At 41.1% G+C, this 21,309-nt stretch overlaps 3 protein-coding genes across 13 annotated transcripts in view; 2 read left to right on the top strand and 1 right to left on the bottom strand.

The window, feature by feature from the left end:
* The first annotated feature begins 3,596 nt into the window (after positions 1–3,596).
* On the top strand, positions 3,597–13,889 carry LOC116388492 (GRIP and coiled-coil domain-containing protein 2). Of its 8 annotated transcripts, none has more exons than XM_031856417.1 (28): positions 3,597–3,673; positions 4,151–4,226; positions 4,317–4,423; positions 4,505–4,559; positions 4,640–4,762; positions 5,042–5,593; positions 7,197–7,292; positions 7,555–7,659; positions 7,758–7,833; positions 7,957–8,101; positions 8,218–8,310; positions 8,388–8,500; positions 8,628–8,676; positions 8,826–8,945; positions 9,126–9,218; positions 9,355–9,585; positions 9,664–9,726; positions 9,827–9,922; positions 10,122–10,211; positions 10,292–10,474; positions 10,585–11,042; positions 11,126–11,243; positions 11,321–11,404; positions 11,493–11,704; positions 11,936–11,962; positions 12,165–12,240; positions 12,359–12,565; positions 12,882–13,889. In XM_031856417.1, exons 1-28 carry the CDS (start codon positions 3,614–3,616, stop codon positions 12,942–12,944), a joined length of 3,771 nt encoding a protein of 1,256 aa, XP_031712277.1. In that variant the 5' UTR covers positions 3,597–3,613; the 3' UTR covers positions 12,945–13,889. The 8 variants fall into 8 exon arrangements, with proteins under 8 accessions (XP_031712277.1, XP_031712278.1, XP_031712275.1 ...); XM_031856418.1 differs by lacking the exon at positions 3,597–3,673 and having other exon boundaries at positions 3,683–4,226; positions 10,585–10,716; positions 10,810–11,042; XM_031856415.1 differs by lacking the exon at positions 3,597–3,673 and having other exon boundaries at positions 3,683–4,226; positions 8,400–8,500.
* An 891-nt stretch (positions 13,890–14,780) lies between these two features.
* On the bottom strand, positions 14,781–18,750 carry ccdc117 (coiled-coil domain containing 117). 4 transcript variants are annotated; one of them, XM_031856502.1, is made up of 6 exons: positions 17,344–18,750; positions 16,893–17,009; positions 16,726–16,776; positions 16,372–16,626; positions 15,642–15,788; positions 14,781–15,494 (listed from the first exon to the last, which is right to left on the bottom strand). In XM_031856502.1, exons 2-6 carry the CDS (start codon positions 16,985–16,987, stop codon positions 15,251–15,253), a joined length of 792 nt encoding a protein of 263 aa, XP_031712362.1. In that variant the 5' UTR covers positions 16,988–17,009; positions 17,344–18,750; the 3' UTR covers positions 14,781–15,250. The 4 variants fall into 4 exon arrangements, with proteins under 4 accessions (XP_031712362.1, XP_031712357.1, XP_031712361.1 ...); XM_031856497.1 differs by having other exon boundaries at positions 16,893–17,093; positions 17,344–18,746; XM_031856501.1 differs by having other exon boundaries at positions 16,726–16,773; positions 16,893–17,093; positions 17,344–18,717.
* tcn2 (transcobalamin II) overlaps positions 17,561–21,309 on the top strand; it is a 3,850-nt gene continuing 101 nt past the window's right edge. The window contains exons 1-9 of the mRNA XM_031856688.1: positions 17,561–18,071; positions 18,336–18,403; positions 18,842–19,031; positions 19,142–19,311; positions 19,816–19,968; positions 20,352–20,524; positions 20,639–20,813; positions 20,904–21,084; positions 21,169–21,287. Coding sequence (XP_031712548.1) covers positions 18,346–18,403; positions 18,842–19,031; positions 19,142–19,311; positions 19,816–19,968; positions 20,352–20,524; positions 20,639–20,813; positions 20,904–21,084; positions 21,169–21,287 — 1,219 coding nt within the window. The 5' untranslated portion in view covers positions 17,561–18,071; positions 18,336–18,345. The remainder of the gene's footprint in view (positions 18,072–18,335; positions 18,404–18,841; positions 19,032–19,141; positions 19,312–19,815; positions 19,969–20,351; positions 20,525–20,638; positions 20,814–20,903; positions 21,085–21,168; positions 21,288–21,309) is intronic.

Raw genomic sequence — 21,309 nt, 5'->3', positions numbered from 1 at the left:
GTGTGTGTGTGTGTGTGTGTGTGTGTGTGTGTGTGTGTGTGTGGCTGGAGCGGCTTTCTCTGAGGAGTCCAGAGTGGCTTCAGCTGACGTGAGGTCAGAGGTTATAGAAGCAGACGGGGCTGGTTCCTGCAGTACACCTCTGCAAAATAGCTCCAGCCACAGATGACTCCCCCCCCCCCCCACCCAGCTGCCGCTCCAGGCTCAACACAGCTCACGTGTGTCGTCCTTTCATTCAGTGCTTGTGGACATGCTGATCTGGGATCAGCTCACGAAGGCACCCCCTCGGTCTTTTGCCTTTAATTGACTGAACAAGGGATAGAGTCCCCTGACCTGTGCACTACATGTCTATGGAGACGAGAGTTTTGAAAACCAGTTAGTATTTTTTTTGTAATTATTATTAGGAATGTAGAATTCAAGGCCGGAGGTATTGTATCTACCGTCTAGTCTATTTGTGTGAATATTTTGTGATAAAAGAATGATATTGTAAGATGAAGAATAATTGTACTAATCTGAGTATTAAGTTATGCAGATGGTACAGTCCACATCTGAAAACAAATTGAGCTGAATGAGCCTGAAGGATTTGCTGTAATTTTAACTTTTAATCCAGATGGATGCTGAGAGGATGGATATTAACTCTTCGGCAACCTTAATTTGGCTGCAGATTTCTTGTTTTATATTTCCAAAAACTGTGTTAAAACACTGAAAATATTTTTTATAGAGTCCTTGATATGAGCACATTAGTAACCGTGGTTCAGTGATGCTTTCAGAGAACAGATCTGGCAGTTCCTCTGATGTGCAGGCCATCAAAATGTATGAAATGCACCGGAAAATAAATAACTTCACATGGAATGAAGTTTGATGATATCATCTGTTAAAATCCGTTATCTGTGAATTAATGATTTGATAATGAAATGAATGTTGATTGATGCTTCTATCCATAAAATGATTTTGTTTGTCACGAGCACAGTTTAACTGCTCACTAAATCTCATGCCCAGAATGACATGTTTAAAGAATATCTCAACACTTTTGGAAAAACACTTGTTCACTTTATTTTTGTTAGAAAAGGTTAGATGACGAGATCGGTACTATTCTCTCCAGAGACCAGATTGGTACATTTTTCTGGAGAGAAAAAAAAATACGCTCATTTCCACAATGTTCCTTTTACTTCACTAATGACCGCTTTGGTTCTTCCTCTTATCCAGTTTCACACAGACATCAACATCGTCTAACGTGTACAGAGATACAAGCTTTTGGTAGAGGTTGTGTACACTTAAAATCATATCAAGGGTGACGCATACATGGATGGACACTGTTGCAGCAAGATGTTTAATTTTTTCGCTGTCTTGAAAAAGTTGTACAGTTAAATCTGTATCATCACTGCTGAATGGCGGAGGAGAAATTGTACAAATAGAAAGTTAGGGTGTGATTTCTTTTCTCAGCGATCAATTTGAAGTTACTAGAGAGTTACTGAAATATATTGTGTTTGAGATGATTTTATATTTGAGAAAACATGTTATATTTTGAATGATAACAGATAGCTCACCATGAGTTTTAATCAGTACGTTTCCAGATAACATGACCTCAGTACTTGACGGTGACTTTACTGAAGTCTGTACGGTATCGGACAGCTGTAGCAATAGTGAGGTGTAGTGATGTCGGATCACGGCTGTTGCTTAAACAAAACAGCTGTCTGCTTCATGCAGAAAGGGAAAGAAAAAACAACCAAAGTGTACGTGGAGAGTACTGTAGACTAAAAATAACCTCATTGTTTGCCTTCCCTATGTGGGAGGGTTCTAATTGTTTCTCTCATTTCAGCTCACTTAATTCACTATGGTGTGATTACTTTTAAGCTTAATTTGTACGCTTTTATTTTCTGATTTCTGCCTTCTCATGGGTGCCATTAATTTTATGTTGGTGTTTTTTTTTTTTAATACTGTTTGTATGCATGATGAGCTGGATTTGTGTGCATGCGAGGCACACATTTCCTTCTCATTCGATGCTGCTCAGTTATGAAGCAGAAGCAAACTGGAGATTTTCTTGCCTTGTCCAAATTGAACCCGGTTTCTCCTCGGACTGTGACTCACAGCTTTGTTGTGAGATGGTGATGTTAATAATCTGTATGATGATGAAAGTTAATGAGACGCATCACAACAGTGGCCTGGTACTAGAGGTCAAAGGTGATTGACCTGCCTTGACTACTACTCTTACTCCCTAAATACATGTAGGTGTTTTCAGGTGAAACTGCAGATTGAACTGAGGTTTTGGTTCTTTTTTTTAAAATTGTGTATCTTCTCCCTTAATTTGTACTTGTATAACATTGTCTTTAAATGACAAAGACACAATAATGAAAAAAGAAGATAATAAAGTTGTTATTGTTGACACTGGATATTGGTTTGCTTTATTTTCTCTCTGCTAAACAGCTGAAAGGTGGGATGGCTTTAAATTATATATTTGAGATTTTATGCCAGTTTTAGTACAAAAAAGTGTTAATTAATACGTGAAAAAACTGACAGGAGCTGCAGCAGTAACATTACTACTTATAATAAAAATAATATATCAAGCTTAGACTTAGTAGGAAGCTACACAATGTAGCGCAGTACAATTTTTAGTTGGACAAAGAATAATAAATACAGGAAATTACAAAAGCCCTGCCTGAGTTTTTGATTGAACTTTTTAAGGGTGTTAAATCAACCTGTGACTCGTCACTGACGCTGTATAATTTGCAGCATTGCTAAAGTGCAGTACCGTGTCGAGGCCATTTTAAATGGGGCGACCACCAGGGAGGGACTGAGACTCTAAACAGAAGGGTGGCCCCATAGTGCACAAAACAGATTTCAATATTTGCTGTGCCTATGCATTGTATCGAAAAGCCAGACACGTACTCATGAGACACATGGCAAATTATCAAAATCCTGACATTTTGCCTGCCTGCAAATCAACCCACATGGGTTGAACGTCAAAGGCACAATTTTAAGTCCAGTAAATATATACATCTCAATGGAGGTCTTGCATGATATTCTGTACTGCAGCTGTAGGCCTACAATCTTGTAATGTTTGTCCCAAATAGGAAGGCTGGCAGCTCAAAAAACTGATTGCACCTTATCTTCTGCCACAAGACAATTAAAATAATAGTTAATGTTATGATGCTATATTTAGACACTATGCGGGTACAGTTCTGTACATAATTAGGGCCCAGCCAGGGCCTTATAAGGTGAGTTAACATTGTTCAGTTGATTCTAGTATTTAACCAGCTGATCCATTTTAGACTGTATGTATTTAATTTGTATTATCCTATAGGCCAACACAAGATAACCAAATTAGAGTTAATCATTTCCCCACCAAAACCTCCTGTCATTTAATGAATGCTTTAAAACCATAAAAACATACACTATAATTGTACAGCTATTTGCATGAATATATGTATTGTACACTGTTATTCAAGTCTCTTGAACTGCAGCCCTGCAAACTCACTTCTGGGCTCACTTTGGTGCTAATATTTCCACTGTGCGCGCGGCGGTTCTCACCATTCTCACCGTCCTGTGCTGGCCACGAGCTGTTTGACCGTTTCCAAGGCAACCTACTGAAGCTCCTGTCAATCAAGACTCAGCACACATGCGCTTCACTGGTGCTTCAGCACGGAGGAGTCAGCGTCTCCTCGGTTGTCCCCTGGAGGTAAGTAACGCTAAATTATGGAGTTTCAGACAGAGTCAGATTAGCTATAATTACATGTTAGTGGTATTCTCCACTAAATGAATGACAAAGGCTCAACCATGGGATTCTTCCGAGTAGCTGGTGCTAAGAAAATTGTTATTATAACACTAGTATTAGCTTTTAGGCATTTAAGTCATGGCTTGCGAAACATTTCAAATCCTGCATTGCTGTGATTAAGTGCACTGACCTGCATAGCTGCTGTACTTAACGTTTATTTTGGGGAGTGGAAGAGACAAGGCACAGGAATTTATGGTCTTTGTGAGAAGATGTCAGCTTGGCTAACAAGCTAAATTGTCTTGGTTTCCTGGGCAACTGAGCAACATGCCCCCCCCCCCCCCACACACACACACACACTTTATGGCTGCCCACTCAGCCTTAACCAGACAGAAGTGGGGAGTTGTGTCTGTATGTGCTGAGTGTCTGAGTATCTTTCCTCAGCAACAGGGCATGGCTGACAGAGGCCATGACGGAGTTGAGCGAGACGCAGAGGACACAGATGAGCTTCTTTACACAGGTTTTATTAGTAGTTCATCTTTATCATGTACATCTCAGCCTTTTGGGAATTTGCATCCACTCATGTTTAACCTTTTGTCTGTCCTCACAGATGTCAACAATAGCAGCAATGGGTCTGGACTGGACTCTCCTCCTCCCAAACTGGACCCCTGTGACCTTCTCTTAGATGCTATCGATGCTCAGCTTGGTCAGCTGCAGGTCTGTGATTTTCATTCCATGTCTACTTGTCTGTTTGTGTAATCTAGAATAAATGTTTTTAAGTGTGATTCATGTATTTAGATCCAGCCCCAGACATGTCAGACAATTTCCAGAGGACACGGTTGCAATGATACAGGTAATATATTATGTCACAACACACAGTTTAATACATTTTTCCTTTTCGGGTGATAATCCGTGTTTTCATTTTTTTCCTAGCTCCTCTCAGTTGGAGTCAATCCCTGAGCAAAGACACAGGGTTTGGGAGTACAACTCAAACAAATGACGCTCCCATGTGTTGTCTTGATTTGATACACACACCGAAGATGGACCAAACATCAGGTAATATTTCACTATCAGTATTATTACAGGAAAAGCTGTTATTTCTGACTTTTTTGAGACTTTTTTCAACATGCTATACTTTGACTAATTTCGACATGCTATAATATGACTTTTTCTCGACACGCCATACTATAACTATTTTAATACTTTTTTTAAAACATGCTATTCTATGACGTTTTTGAGACTTTTTCGACTTGCTATACTGTGACCTTTTTATGACTTTTTTTGACATACTATGTGACTTTTCGACATGCTATACTATGACTTTTCTTCCCCCAGAAAGGAGCACAGGTTTCCGTGATGGTCCTGTAGCTCATGAAGAAACTAAACAGAAAATAGACAGAAGAATAAAAGACAAAGAGGAAAGTGTGTCTCATAGGGAACAGGTCATCTGGAGGCTCAAGAGGCTGCTTGGAGACACATGTAATGAGGGAAGGATGGCTGAAGAAACCCACCCTCCTTCAGACAGCATCTGCACTGAGGACTTTGTAAGATGCTTCAGAGACGAGATGGTCGAATTGGCATTGCCAGCTAGCAATATGCCGCAACTAGACAAAGAGGGATTGACTGAGAGGACAGCGATATCTGACTGTGACAATCGCCAGAGTGAACAAAAAGGACACAGTGTTCTTAATGTCAGAACATTAAGAACAGCAGGAACAGCAACGACAGGGAAAAGCAGTAAAGACACAGAGACTGCTCACTATTGTCAAAGAAAGAAATTGGAGAAATGTCTTGATGACACCTACGGAGTAAATAAATCATGGAGTGAGAAAACAGGAGCTGAAGAGAGATACAACACACCACAGAGGCTTGGTGATGATGGCAGCAGTGAGTAGTCTCTTTTCAAACTCTTGCTGAGAATATTTAGTGCCCAGGGGTTTAAATCTAACTCACAGAACTGTCCTCTTCCGATATCTGATGGGCATATTTCTTTGAAATGTATTGAGGCCATTCGTTACTCTCAGAGGATGAGCCTTTTGAAAAAATGTCTGTCTTTATACCCAAGAATCATACAATAAGTATTGCTTGTACCAGCACTTTTTCATTTTTATTTGGTTATAGTTTACATTGCAGCCCCTACAGCACACCAACTTGCATCTAGACTAGGTGTGAGTCAGAATAGACGATTCGATCTAAAGAGCTTGATTGAACTGCCAATCTCACACTCAAATCGTCAATATGGTGGTAAAATGTGGTTATGAAACAAAGGACCATTCCATTCAGGCTATATGGGGGTGCTGAATGTCTGATTTTATGTAGAATTGCTTGGTTTCTCCCAATGAAACTAATATATATGATAGAAAGTTTATTTTGGTATAAGTAACAGCCTATTGAAAAATTCTGTTAATGGAAATTTGAAAATAACTCATGAGATTTTAATCAATCACCTGAGTGTGCGTGACAAAAAAAATCACCATGTTAAATAAATTGCACTCTTGAAATTTGCGGGACCATGGGAACAGCATTTTGGTGACATCCTCAAGAAGGCTAAATAACAACAACATAAGGCTACTGTCTCAAAATCAAAGGATACATTTATTGATCAGAGCACTCACTTAAGATTGTCTAGACTTTCACAGAACATGAAACCCTGTGGCAGAACAAGAGCCATTCTCCTAAGGGCAGGTGGTTGGCAGGTACCACACACAGATTACACTCTAGCTAATCCTTTTGGGAATTCCTCCAATAGAAACAGTTTGACTCAAGCAGCAACATTCTCCTAAAATTCTCTCGTGTTTTCTCTTAATTTTCTATTATGCAAAAGAAATATGAGAAGCCGACTCCAGATGCACGAAACAATCTTAACCATCCAAATCTCAAATCTGCTCTTACGCAAGTGTGCTAAATGATGAATCCCACTTTATCGTAAATTGGAGGCGTGTGGCGGATTGTTTATTATTAGCACAGGTAACTCCCTAAACACTACTTAAGGCAGGTGTTGTGTTGTGTGCAAATACCCTGGTACAAGCCCGAGATTTGGAAGGATGCCACCAAAAAGGCTGGAAGAAGAAGAATAAGAACTTAAGCAATAGATAAATTGAGGGACTGTTGAATATGTGAGCCATTCAGTCCCTGAACCCACGCAGTATCATCCGAGGGTTTTTATAGTCTTAATTGGGATGAGTGGACAAATAGTATTTCTCAAGCCCACAAACATAATTATTAAATCCGTATAATTACTCCAAAATATATAATAATGTACAATTTGTGGACTGTGGAATCTTGGTATAAGTGCTCTTGAACACTTATAAAATGATCTCTTACGTAAGAGAAAGCAAAAACACGAATACATTAGTGAATCCCAGAAATCACTGGGTACTAACAAAATGAGAACAAATCGTTGATACTAACAAAAATAAGGAAATTTGTTTTTTTGTATGGCATCATGCATGAGGCCCAGTGAATGTGGGCGTGCTTGTATCTCTTGTAGGAGTACCTGTTCGGAGTTTTGACACCGTGTCCATTGACAGTGACAGTGACTCAGTCTGCACAGAGCCAGTCAGGCAGCATATTCACAGGCAGCCAGGTGAGAGACTGCAGCAAATATGGAGGAAAGCAAGTCTGGTTTTAGACAAAACATTTTACATATAAATTATCACCATTTGAAAAACGGACAATAACAAAAGAGCTGACAGCACAAACTGAAAAATTTAAGATTTAATAATTGAACTCAATAAATACTTTAACATGCTTTTACAAACTCTTAAAAAGTAGAAAAATAATATAACAAGAGTGCAAAAACATGTGTGAAATTACAGCATTTATTATCATTTGTGTGATACCCCCAGGATGGCGCTCTCTCATTCAGTCTGTCATGGTCATGGATGACAGCTGTACCAACCACAGTGACTATGACACACACACACAGGGAAGTGAAGCTGGATTTACATCAGGTAAAGCACGACTGTGTATTCCTTTATGAGTGCACAGTGATGAAAGAAACATTTTTATTTCTAAATGCCACAGAATTGTCCTTTCTTTGTTTACAAAGGCCAAAGATCGTCTAATGAAAATGTACAAAACAGGAGTTCTTCTAAAGCACAGCGTAATAAGAGAGAGACTTACAGGTAATTCATGTGGAAGAACATTTAAAAACATACTAATCATTTTGGTCTTCTCTTTGATGTTGTGTACAAGTTTTAAAAATGATTATGTTGCACAAGTACACTGTGCATGTTTGTGTATCCCAGACTTGTGTGTTCTTTGGGTGACAATGATAAGGACACAGATGAGGAAATAAATCACTGGAGCAGGCGATGCAGGCCTGAAAGAACATCAGAGAAGATGCAGTCTGATTGGGCCAAGATGAAAGAGCGGCTCTCTACAATCAGACAAGTGGGAATGAATCTGCCAGTCATTTAGTATAATTTGAGAAATGTTTTATGTCAATTGTATAAATTGTCCTGTGTGCATATGTATGAGACATCACTTGATTTGTGTGTCTGGTTAAGAAATGTGAGAAAGAGGAGATGACCCTACAGAGGAAGAAGACTCAGATAAATGATGTTGAGCTCTCCCTCTCTGAACTTCAACAAAGAAGAAAGGTAATGTGTAGCATCTTATATACAGTAGTATAAACAGAAGTCTTACTAGTACTCACGGTTTTTGGTATATGTCCCAGCATGCCTTGCAGGAATTAAAGCGACTGACTGTAGAGACATCAAAGATGGAGAAGGAGAAGAGGACTCTGGAGTTTGTTCTAAGAAACAGCAGGGCAGGGCAGGACTCTATTAGGTATAAAAACAAACTCCAACTAACTGTATTATACAAAGCTGTATACATCAACAAGGTAGCATCACACTGCATCAACTTAATCCTGTGCTGTACAAAGGATAGTAATGCAATAATGAATGTGTTTTAGCTGCCAGCTGAATGAGCTGCAAAGGCAGAGAGAGTCCTGTATCCTTGAGGTAAGAGACATGGAAATCGCAACCCTGAATCAATGTCAACAGACTCTAAGTGATCAACTCTTGGCTGTAAGCAGTCATTCACATGTTTTAATATGTCAAGATTGTTCTTATTACTACACGTTTCTGATCCTCCACTGTTCCACAAACAGCCCAGTGTCGTAATGTCAGTGCTGGAGAGGAAGGAGATGGACAGACAGCTTGATAATGCCAAAACAGAACTGTTTGCTGAACAGCGACGTGCAAGAGAGAAACTAGAGTCCATACAAGAGGTAGTACTGTGTTAAGGCCTATTTATAACTATAATGACGAGTATAAACCAAATCAAAATAGATTTCATGTAACTGTGTTCACACTGTAAAAATAATAGTGAAACTATAGGAAGAAGGATTTGTTTTGGTGTGTGTTTGAAAATATTTCTGGATATGTGTTTATGTGTGGTCACGGAGCAGAGGCTGGAGGAGACTCGTGAGGCAGAGAGCTTACTGAGGAACACTTGTGCTTCTCTGGAGGAGAAACAGAAGCACAAACAGGAACAGATCGAGGTGGCACCTAACCTCTAATTTCTAAAAATAAAAAATCTAATATTTATCTGTTAAGCAAACAGCACACTGTCAACATTTTTGTTAATTTATTATTTTTGACCATCCTTGCTATTGTTTCCGTATCTCTTTCTATCAGGCAGTAGAGTTTCAAGTAGGCAAACTGCAGGGGGAACTGGGAGAATGCAGGATCAGAGTGGGCACTCAGGAGAAGATGTTGGCCCAAAAGGAGCTACAGGTGCTAGATTTGCAGGAGCAACGTGAGGCCTTACAAGCAGAGAGAGACGGCCTGAGGGGGGAGCTACAACACATGGAAATCCAGCACTGCAATGCACTGAAAGAGGCCCACGAGCAAGCCCATAGAATGATGGTACGTGCTGTGATTTTTAAGTTCACGCGCCATGTTTTTTATAATTGTAACATATAGGGCTCCTCTTTTTTTATTCAGGAGGCGGCATTGAAACAGCAAAAGAAAGAACTGGCTTTGGCTCATGAGCAGCAAATCCGAAAGGTGACAAACATGTCTGCAAACTAAATGTTTGATTCTTCAAATGACGTCACCATAGTTTAATGAATGATGTAGCGATCCCTCTGGCTGTTGCATACTCAAGGTCAATAAGCAGACTGAAGAGGAGAAAGCAAACGCTTTGAAAGAACAAGCTCTGTTTTTCACACGACACATTGAGGCCTTGAAAAGTTCCGTTCAGGTCAGTGTGTTTCCCTGAAGAAAAAAAATCCACTCTTACACAATCTCAATGTAAACTATTTGGTTCTATCCAAAGTGTTGGTGGCACTAGTGGGTATTAAAACCTTTGGTATTTTCATGCATTATTGCACTATACAATATACATACAGTAAGTAAAAACACTCCATAGGGTTACTTTTCATGTGATCCTCTCCTAATAGCTAAAAGAAGACGAGGCGAAGCAGCTACGGGGTTCTCTGGAGCAGCAGCAGAACCGTGAAGAGGAGCTACATCTAAAAGCCTTGGAAAAGGTACTCCGATAATCCGCTTCCTAAAATATACAATATTTTTCAAAACGATTGCATTTTATGCACAGTGTGCTTCCATTTAGGTGCTCAAAGCGATAGAGGAGGAGAGAATGAAGTGGGAGGCAGAAAAAGTGGAAGCAGTGCAGGTGCATTGTGGGATACTGGAGGAGCAGAATAGAAAGAGCCTGGAAAGCATGAGGAGTGAGATGCAGCGAGAGAAGAGTAAAGCGCTGGCTCTTCAACATGAAGTGGTGGAACTAAAAACTGTAAGGTGACTCGCAACCATGGCATAGAACATTACCATCTTAAATAAATCAGAAATTCTGATTCTATTCCGATTTCATTCTCTTTCTATGATTTAATTTTTATCTGGAAGAGTGTGCACGATAGGGAGAGTGAAAGCTGTGCGCAGCAGAGAGCGCAGGAGTCTTTGCTGGCTGTCATTTGCAAATCACTTAAAGAGGAGCACCAGGCTGAGCTGCAGAAGTTGGAGAGACAGATGGCACAGGTGCAAGAAAACCTTACAAGGCAATTATTTGCAGGCAAACAAAGAGATGTGGTGCTTGTAGAAACTCTGACATGGTGTGGTCTGCGGTCACAGGAGAGTCAGAGGGCAGTGCTGCGGCTCGAGCAGGCTGTTCAGGTGGCAGAGAAGGAGGCTGACAAGCTCAGAATAATGTCAGACGAAAGCGAGAGCAGCCATAACCAAATCACAGCTGAGCTGGAACAGCAGCTCAGGCACTGGGCCCAGGAGCTGGGAGCAGAGTGCCATCATCTACACCTCTTAGTGGAGCAGAATGGAGCCAAACAAGGTTCTGCGCAACTACCTCACAGGTATAATTCATGCTCTGGTTTACATACATATCTGGTTTAGAGAGAGGCGGATATTCTGTAGGCAACATGATGTGCTTGTGCAGTCCTACAGCAGCTGAGGCTCTTACACACCTCAGAGAGCAGTTAAAGCACTTGATCAACCGTCTACAGCAGGAGCTTGGTTTACAGAAAGAAACCACTGAGCAGTTGAGAAAAGACCAGGTATAGTTTAGGCTGTGCCTGGTGTTTGTATATACAGCACATTACACGTATACATGAATACAAGTCCATTCTTTCAGGAGCGAGAATCGAGCATCCAGAGGCAGCAGCTGAGGATGGACAGAGACCAAGCCTTGGATTCTCTAAAGGAGCGTCTCATTAAGGTATGAACTTGCAGACTTTTTAAGGCTCATGTCGGCCCACATAGAAACATCTCACTGCATAATTACGCAACGCCATCTGCTTCTGCAGGAGCACATTGAGGAGTTAAGCAGTCTGAACTGGCCTCGTATGTGTGAAGGAGGAGCTGAGGGTGGCGGGGTGGCAGCATCTCTTCGCAAACAGCTGAAGGCCAAAGAGCTGGAGCTCAGGCAGGTCCAGAGGAGCATGGGTCAGTGGAAGGAACAGACTGCAGCTCGTCTGGCATGCAAGTTTGAAGAAGAGTTGACAGCTGAATTAGAGAGGTAACATGCAAACCAACATCAAGTAAAAGTAAAAGCACACAAATTAGTTTCTTTAAGTTTGAAGCAGTGATTTCCACAACACTTGGACATGTGGAACAGGTTTGCTCCGCTCTCAAAAATGGCCCTGAATCCAATAACTTTATAGAATAGAAAGACAATACAAAAGAGAAACGAAAAGATATTCTGCTGTTCTATATTTAAGTTTTGCTCTGATTTTTTGCTATCCCACAGATGCAAGACAAAGTTGTTAAGGGGCAGGTAACTGGTTTCCAATGACATACTAACCAGCTGTCTGTCCTTACAAGAGCATGATGTCACTTCAACTCACTGCCATATGCGTTTTGTACCATAGATGTCAAATTAACTGTACATGTAAACCTTTACCTCCTACATGTTGCTATGTTAATTGTAAACAAACAACTTTTCAAACTTTTTAAATGCGGGTTTGTTTGTTTTCCAGAAAACCATCAAAGCCCCAAGAGGAGAGGCAGAGGGATCCCGAGAAGCCTGACGGAGAGATGACACTTAGTGCAAATGTAAATGCTTCGCTGTTCTGGTGTGGGCATGAAGACCAAGCTCTAACAGATCTGTAACCTAAAGATAGACAATATTTATCTGTTCATTGAAAAGAAAAACCTGTCTTTTTCCCTTCAGGAAGCTCAGAAATCGGTCTGCTCTCCCTTCCTCCGTGCTGTGGACTCTGCTGCCTCCCACAGCCCCTCAGACGTGGCTTCATTTAAGCTTCTGCGTTACCTCCAGAGCAGAGTCAAGCAGCTCCGTGTGGAAAACCAGGCCCACAGCTGCAGCCCATCGCCTTCAAACACAATCCCTTTAGATTTGTCCGGATCCTATCTTACAACAGTGAGTGCGTTGTTTAAATGACCATTAGCTGCATTCACAGTGGTGATAAACCGTAAACGTTAGTAGTTAATGCACGCTGCATCATTTACATTTATAAATGACAACTAGCTCCGACCTCTAGAGGCACCACAGGAAACACATCTCAACATCTGTAAGACGCTCGGCACGTCAGGACCTGATTTGATATCTTCTAAATAAATGTATAAGTACTTCTTGAAGAGGAAAAGAAACACTGTAAATGTGGCATTATCATTAACATTACAATATTATTCCTGTGCTTGCATATTTTGGTAAACTACTGGTGTCTCCTTTATAGACTCAAAGTCAAGACGTTGCTGGGATTCAGAGTCACTCATCAATCAGGACAGTCATAAGTTAAGAAACCATACTGTGTGTGTGTGTGTGTGTGTTACACACCAGTAATGTATTGTAATGCATTTCAATGCATTTTTTGTTGCCACAGAAATAAATCATTTACTGCCACATGTGCTTAAGATTGCAGATTTAAAAGCAGGTCAGAGTGACAAACGCCATGAGTGAAGATCTGGTCATTTAGTTCACGTTGCGGTCTTGAGGCAGTCAGGTTTTTATGGCGTAAGGCTATGAACTCTGAGTGAGCGATAAACTGACATTTCACTGATGGTCATGTGAGTTATGTCAGAGAACCTCATAAAGCTGGTCTTTGTGGGAATCTTTAGTGCAATCATAAATGTTACAAGATGTTAAATTGTATAATAAAAACATTCTGTAGATAACACAAAATGATGTAATTAGATTTTAATATAACATCTTAGATAACTTTCTGAAAACGTCTAATCTTAATGTAAAATGATCCACTGGGACTGACGCCAGATTTTGTAAAGATGGCTTACCTATAATCACATGTGCACTCTGGCAGTCATTTTCAGTTTGTTAGCCATGCTTCGGTTCACAAGACGCTTCAGCAGAATGTTGAAAAGGACCACATAGGTCTAGTGCCTCCAGTATGTATTTGACAACTCTCTTCCTGTTTCAGTAAACTGAAGGCGTGACCACATTTCACCGATCTTAAAATCCCTTCATTGGCTTCCTGTTAAGTACAGAATTCATTTTAAAATGTTATTTGTTTTTAAGTGTTTAAATGGCGCCGCCCCAGTCTATCTGTCTGACCTGCTGCAGCCCCATACCCCACCTCGCTCACTAAGATCTCTCGGCCAACAGCTTTTAATTATTCCGAAAACAAAAATGACAACCCGGGCCGACCGGTCCTTCTCTGTTGCTGCCCCTAAGCTCTGGAACAACATTGCCCTTCATGTTTGGTTGTCACCTTACCAATGTTTAAAAACCTATTTCTTTTCCCTGGCCTATCACCTTTGATTTTAACACGGCACTTTTGTGTGATTTGTGTCAGTTAGTCTTGATTTTAATGTCACTTACTGTTATTAATCCAGTCTTTGTTTGTATGACTGTGTATCTACTGTATGTGCAGCACTTTGGGAAACTTTTGTTGTATTTTAAAATGTGCTATACAAATAAATGTTGATTGATTAAGCTTCAGCGTCAGTCTTGTTTTCAGAGCTGGCCCTAACTCAACTGATGAATAAAATCCTCAATAAAGACAATGACTCTACATGACACTAAAGAGGGTATTGGACACACTCAATCTTTTTCCTTCTGTCTGACAAACTGTTCAATAACCTAATAGTTAATTGATTAAATTCTTACTAAGCTAAATTGTTTTAAATATATATATGCTTGTATGGTCACTTGTGGCTTTCCACAAGGGTTAATCCCGGGACTCCTGCTCTTCCTGCTCTACTGTATCGAATGATGAACGCATCGCAACGTTCACCCAACAAGAGAACTGCGCTCACTAAATTCCAGTGAAATTTCATCCAATGAAAACAAACTGTGCCATGAGAAATATCTACATGGCCAGAGGTGAAAACAAATAAAACGCCATAACACTCTGTGGCTGGTTGCAAATGTGGTAATGTATATATGAAAATACAATCAAATCATCAAAAGGTGCATTTCCATGACTTCTTAACAAGTTTCTCAAAGCTCCAAGATGGCGTACTTGCCAAAAGCACTGAAGATAATCTCTCTACCACAACAAGTACAACAGCAAGCAGGAAGTCATGCTGTGAGCAAATGTGAACACAACACACAGGAACAATATTTCACGTCCTGTTAACAATGCCCAGAAGCTGAACATAAAAATAATTGTACAAAATTCAGATGCTGCACACTGATGTTTAACGAAGAAATTCATATTTACAGTACATCCGTGTGTTGTTGGCCAGGCTTTGGCAAAAGAATGTACAAATGATCTAATATCGAAGGACACGGGTAAATCCTGTAAATTGGTATAAAATTGATTATTTAAGGCCGTCTATAGAACTTGTCAAGATCTTGAGATCATGACAGTTGTCTTGAAGATTTACATGAATAAAGCTGAATAATTAGCTAAACATTGTTGTTACATATAGTTGAATGGGATTATGGTCAAAAAAACTAAACTGTGCGACTGTGAGGCAGAACATTTTTTGCACAAACTGTCCAAAACAGCACAATACTTATGTTAAGCCGACATGCCTTGCCAAACTGACCAACTTCATGTGGTTCCGAGTCCTTTAGAGTCTTTTGTGCGACTACATTTCAAGTCTTTTACTTTGGCATGGCTTTTCAAGTCATCGAGCACCATCACATTTCCATGTCCTCCTCCCCAGAGCTGTGGGCCACAGGAAAGATGTAGCGAGAAGACCGTGTGTCTGCAGGTGGACTGGAGGGGCTGAGGGGAATGTGAGGGGTGGGAGATGAGCATGGAGTTGGGGGTTGCCGAGAAACTGTCTGTTGTTTACGCTGTTTTTGTAAAGAGCCCTTTCGCTTGCGACAGAAGGGATCGTCCGGTGGCCGCCACAACACCAACTCCATACAGGAATGGCTCCTAAAAGTATGAGGCAGAACCAGGTGAGGCAAAAAGAAAATGTGTCGACAGCTTTTCAAGTAGGAAACAGCAGAACATGAGTCATCTAATTCAAGTTATACTTCATGAGACATTAAACATTCCTATAACAGAATTAGGAGAACATACACAGACTGGGCTACTGTGTGCGGTAGGATGTCGCTGATGCCGCGCTGCAGACCCTCCTTCAAACTGTCGGACATCACCAACACCGGCCGTCTCGGGGCTGGCTCTAAATCCAGGTCTTCATCCTCATCATCATCCTCCAGTGTTATTCTGTGATTAAGAAACAAAAGGGTACAGTATGTGCCGATATAGCTGCAATATGTAAAGGTGAATGCAAATGAAAGCACAGCAGTGTCTGTGGACTATGCAGTATGTGTTTCTATCGGGGTAGGTGATAGGATGTATTAATTATGAGATAACTATCACAGCATCAACTTGATATTGGTACGTGGTGTTCATTACTTCAGAATGATTAGTCAAGTATTTCTTTAAAACAAAATCCTAAAGTCAAACATTTTTTACCAAACACTTGAGATTTTTGAAATCTTTAAATGTTTTGATACATTTTAAACTAGCATTCCTTAGGCATTAGCGCTGTGACCCACTCAAAATAATACTTTTGTCCCGTAACAAGAATATGGTCAGAAAATAAATGCTATTAAATAATCACACATACATATTTTCTCAACAGGGAATCAAAGTTACACTAAACAAACCCTTAAAGCATAAGCATAGCTAATATGAGGAAGGATTTTGGGGCATACGGTGTCAGTTTGAGGTCTAATTCTAACAAGCAAGCAATCAGATAGTTGGCAATGTTTGCAACATTTTGCACACATTGCATATTGCCGACCTGTCTTCGATCTCCTGCAGTTTCCTCTGAGCTGCCTCTATCTCCATGCAGGAGCTCTCTACCTCAGAGCGGGGAAGCGCAGAGGAGGGCTGCGGCAAAGTCGAGCTCTGAGATGCGGGACAGGGCTGCGGCTGTGCAGGCGCAGGAGGGCAGCTGTCAGCCGGAGGCCAGTCATGACGAGGGCGAGTGTTTGAGTTCTCTGGAACGTCCACTTCTGCCTCGAACATCAACCTTCTCCTTTTAGCAGTGCATCCCCTGGGAAAACATCATGATATTAATCACAACTCTCATATGTATGTATATATCTCCAAGCATGTTCAGTAAGACTGCTTTTCCTGTGCATCGCTCACTTACTCATCTTCAACTCTCCTCCTGTGCTTCCTGAGGGACCTCGTCTCCCAGCTGCTTCGGAAGAGAGGGACAGACATGTCAAAACACAACATATAACATGTCAGGTTGAGACTGAAATGATATTTCATGCTGCTATTGTATTTCTGACAGTTGCACGGTCTGCTACATACTTGTTTGATAGAGTTGCTCTCTGTAGGTGACCAGACGTACTTGGAGATCCGAGGTCAAATTCAGGAAGGCTTGTGGGGCCTGAAAATGAATACATGGCTGGCAGAAACCCCAGTTCACTGCTTGTGGGAGCAGGATGATGCATGATGATCCAGTCGGTGAAATGATGTGAAGAGACACACGGGTACATAAATCTATCTGATCTGGAAGATCAATATTGATACCAATCAGGTGAGCTGTTAAAAGGTATTTTCTGAAACCTAACGTTACATGAAGCACAAGTTAATCATCTGTTTACACCAGGACAGGCTGATTATCTGGATAGCTAGCTTACATGGCCACCGTTACAACGTTCACCTTAGTATGACGCTACAAATAAAGCTGAGAGTTATACACAGCTGCAGCTTCAAGAACTAAACCAGACACATGACGTCGTAGCGTTAGCAGACTGACCTGTGCAGCTGCCCTGCCCCTTCGTGTTTTTGTTGTGGATGTTCAGCGTTAGCTAGTCTCCGTCAGTTCACATTGTTTTCCTTTGGAATAATCCCATTAGCACACAGCAACAGCGTCGGCATGCGCAAGCCTTACTAACTTAATACTAACACCACCTGCATTAAAGGTCCTGTAGTGTGAACTGTTTGAATGGTAGGCTGGGTTACACTTAACTCAGCTAGCTAGTTTACTAACAAAGTGAGTTACGCGTCGCGCCAGAAGAGTCGTCAAGGTTTTAGAAAGTGCGTATGTTACGTCAGGTGAATTGTGGGAATTGTAGTTAACGTTCCTGAAGACAAACGACTTGGCTACGACAACGTTTGTGTTGAACACTCGGTCAGATTCAGAAGCAAAGTTAACGGTTTTGTTGAAGCGTTAGCAGCGGTTGTTGCTACTTAGGCTGACGAGGTCAGCTTTCATTCCAGAAGACATGTGTGAAGCAAGATAGACACCTGCCTCTTGCTTTGTGTGCTCCTATTACCAAAGAGTATGCGATTGGCAAGAAAGTTGTCCCCACTTCCTGTTTCTGACCCAGCCAATAGCTCGTGGACCCTCTCGCTTGTTTCATCGCTTTGTCATCTCAAATGACGAGTCATGTGACAGTGAGACGCTAGAAGTTGTTGTCTCTACCGCTGGTCTTCATACCTACTCAGCTCTAGTTCTTCACACCGGAGTTACTCTCTGAGCAGGTAAGACAATGATGTTTACCGCAGCTAATGACTAAGCTGCTGTGATAAAGTTAGAGATACGATATAATAATAATAGACTTATGTGTAATCCATTGGTATATTGCAATTATTTGTAGATATTGTTTGACATCTCTGTACGTGCCTTTCTTTTTCAAATACCTTAAAGCTGTAATTCTAAGAGGTTTCTTGATCCCTCAATTTTACAGTTTGTGTTGTTACTTTAACGAATATATTGATTTATTTCCACTGTTTGTTATCAAATAGGTTGCCCAGAATGCTGTCCTTGGTCATAATCGCGAGCCTACTGGCTTTAGCCTCAGGCAAACCATGTGGTAAGTTGGTTGTTTTTTTTATTTAAAAAAATATATAAATCCAGTTATGCCAATCACTGTTTGGAACCTGGAAATAACCCAGTTTACAAATACACGGACTCACTGGTTTAGACATACACTGATTTTGCAACTGCTGACTTCATGTCTTTGAATTTACTTTGTCTTGCTTGCTCACTGACAAAAATTCTGTGATTGTCAAAACAGAGAATGTGGTCTTTCTGGTCTTGTAAAACATCACAGAGAGACGTTAAGATATTTGGGACCGAAACAAAGCATTGAAACGTCTGTTTCCTCTTGCAACTGCTGATGCTGGAGTTCTGGTTTTGCAATGCTCTAAAAGTTCATGTTGATGTCGGCAAGGGAGTTCCTGAATAAAAGTTTTTACGTCTGTGGTCTAAATTTCTGAGTAACGTTTTTTCTTTTAATATTCTAATCCAGATACTGAAGTGTCCAACAGTGAGTTGTACCTGTCACTCAATAAGAATCTCCTTCGCTCTCTGGAGACACAGGAAGGACTCCCCAATCCCAGTGTCCACTTGGCATTACGGCTTTCTAATTACCACAACCTGGCCAAGGAGAGCGAACACCTGAATAGACTGAAAAACAATTTGCACAATGACATTCAAAGGTATTGCACGGTTTGACAAAAGGAATGCTATTTTAAATCTGTTTGTCCACTGAACTGATATTTCTCCTTTCTGTTCTCACTTGAACCCGAGTGTCCTTTGTGTTTCTCAGTTCTCTCTCTAACAGCCAGCCTGTTGCCGGCCTCTTAGCGCTGTACACTCTGGCTTTGAAGTCCTCCTGCTATGACCTCAACACGATCACCTTCACAGGGAGTGAGAAGAATGAGACACTGCTGACGCACCTGAAGAAGCAGATGGAAGACGAAAAACACCATATTGCATGTAAGTTTTCCTTTGACCTTTTGGAGACCAAAGGTTTGTCATAAAAAGTGTTCACAGTCCTGTTTAACAATGTGATGCAAAATGAGTTCAGTGTTAAGTTAGTGTGGTTATTAGTTTGTAAAAGTGTAAATCCTCAACGAACAGAAAATCCTGTTTGGACTATCTTGGGCTGAATTGGTTCAATAAAATGAAACGATTAAACTTTTCCTAAACTATAAGTTAAGTATTTATATTTATTGGCAAACATGGTCAATACATCTTATTTTTTACAATTGCTCTACTTTAGCTTCATAGTTGTGATGTCTCTACTTTGTCTAAGATTTCTTTAGTGGCAGTTTTTATGTCGGTTTTGATGGAATTGGTCAATGGAGCAACTCTCGACTAATTTCATCCAAACTGAAATAGGGAGAAAATAAAGTACCTTTTCAGTTCTTGTACATTTCTTGGATTCTTACTGTGAAGTCATGATTTTATAGAATTTGGTTTCTCCTCTCCTTTGTGCAGTCAGCCACCGCCCTTTGAGCAACTATTACCAGTACTCTCTGGGTGTGCTTGCTCTTTGCACGAGCGGCATCAGGGTCAACAACCATGTCAGCAACAAGCTCATCAAGGCAGTAGAACTTGAACACTTCAAACATGGAGACACTGAGAGTATCGGTGAGTGTAACCTGCCTCATTTCTTTTTTTCTTTTAGCTGTTCAAATAATTATTAAATAGATGATCAGCAGGCAGGAGTTCATCCCAATTCTCCTGATAAAATGTGTCAATAGATGGAGTGATAGTATAGTATGAAAGATAAAACAAGTGTTTTTAGTTTGCTTTACATGTAGAGTTATTTTTATTAAACAGGTAAATTCCATAAAGTTACCCGAGATTCATTTTTATAGTGGGTCACCTCACAGAAAATTGTTTTTATGTGAGAAGAATCCAGCAAACATGGTTGGTAACAACCTAGATTCCCGTTTTGTTTTTCTTGTGCTTCACGTTAAACTCTCACTATATCTGTCTAACACACATTTTATCCTACTCTCGGGCCCTAGATACCTATGCCATGGCTGGAATGGCCCTCCAGTGTGTGAAGGAAGCTGGTTCTCACGTGCAGAACGCTGCTGAGCTCGACACAGCCCTCAGCAAGATCAAGCAGAAGCTCTTGGCCGCTCGTAGGGCCGACGGTCATATCGGCAATGAGTTCAGCACAGGCCTCGCAGTGCAAGTAAGAATCTTTTTCCTTATGTTTTTGTTAAGCTTCCTTTGTCTCTTTCACTGCATGAGACTTTGCAGAACAACATCTTTGCAGCTTTTGACATACTCATTTGTTGTGTTCAAGGCCTTAATAGCAATGGGCAGCCAAGTTGCAGAGTGTGCTGCCTCAATGGAGGCCATGAGGACGGATGCGAGAAGCAACACATACCACAACCCCATGGGCATATCTCAGATCCTTCCAGCTCTCCAGCAGAAATCCTACCTGGCGGTTAAAAGCAAGGAGTGCCTCAATGAGGACGGTATGTGCGGCATTAGGTCTACTCCCTGTGGTTACTGTGATTTCAAATTGTGTCCGTATTGTCACTGTTTGTGTCATGGTGGTCTTGCAGACACTCTGGTGCTGGAGCCCATAGATCCTGTGGTGGTTTTACCAAGCGAGTCCACGTTGACTGTGATGGTGGAGGTGGTGGCGTCCAGCGGGGCCGCTGTTGTTTACTCTGTGGATGCACCGAAGGGGAGCTCTCTGTTGGAGGCCCTTGAACTTCTCAAGGGCAAAAATGTTGGCTTCACGTGAGTTCATATAATGTACCTTTTTGAGTTGTTTTTTATGAGTATGATTGCCTACATTTAGTAATACTTGATGCTGTTTGGCAGGTTTGAGAAGGAGTCCAGCTTGTGGGGACCCTTCTTAAGCGCGGTGAACGGAGAGCAGGCCAGACAGAGCGACCGTAGATACTGGCACCTCTCCTCTGATGGCACTGCACTCAGTCAGGGTGAGGACACGGGGGCGCGCGC

This window comes from Anarrhichthys ocellatus, unplaced genomic scaffold (genome assembly GCF_004355925.1).
Source record: "Anarrhichthys ocellatus isolate YVR2014 unplaced genomic scaffold, GSC_Weel_1.0 scaffold17, whole genome shotgun sequence".
Classification (NCBI taxonomy): domain Eukaryota; kingdom Metazoa; phylum Chordata; class Actinopteri; order Perciformes; family Anarhichadidae; genus Anarrhichthys; species Anarrhichthys ocellatus.
The sequence above is the reverse complement of the archived record's forward strand: the minus strand, read 5'-3'. Positions and strand labels throughout refer to the sequence as shown.

Excerpts from the sequence above, each read along its gene's own strand:
- LOC116388492 (XM_031856414.1), top strand. The coding sequence starts at position 4,034 with ATGCCCCCCCCCCCCCCACACACACACACACACTTTATGGCTGCCCAC. Across the intron at positions 4,424-4,504 it reads CTCAGCTTGGTCAGCTGCAG|ATCCAGCCCCAGACATGTCA; the intron begins GTCTGTGATTTT and ends TCATGTATTTAG. Across the intron at positions 8,102-8,217 it reads GGCTCTCTACAATCAGACAA|AAATGTGAGAAAGAGGAGAT; the intron begins GTGGGAATGAAT and ends TGTCTGGTTAAG.
- ccdc117 (XM_031856497.1), bottom strand. The coding sequence starts at position 17,080 with ATGTACCCGTGTGTCTCTTCACATCATTTCACCGACTGGATCATCATG. Across the intron at positions 15,789-16,371 it reads CTGCAGGAGATCGAAGACAG|AATAACACTGGAGGATGATG; the intron begins GTCGGCAATATG and ends TCTTAATCACAG. Across the intron at positions 15,495-15,641 it reads CACACAGTAGCCCAGTCTGT|GAGCCATTCCTGTATGGAGT; the intron begins GTATGTTCTCCT and ends TCATACTTTTAG.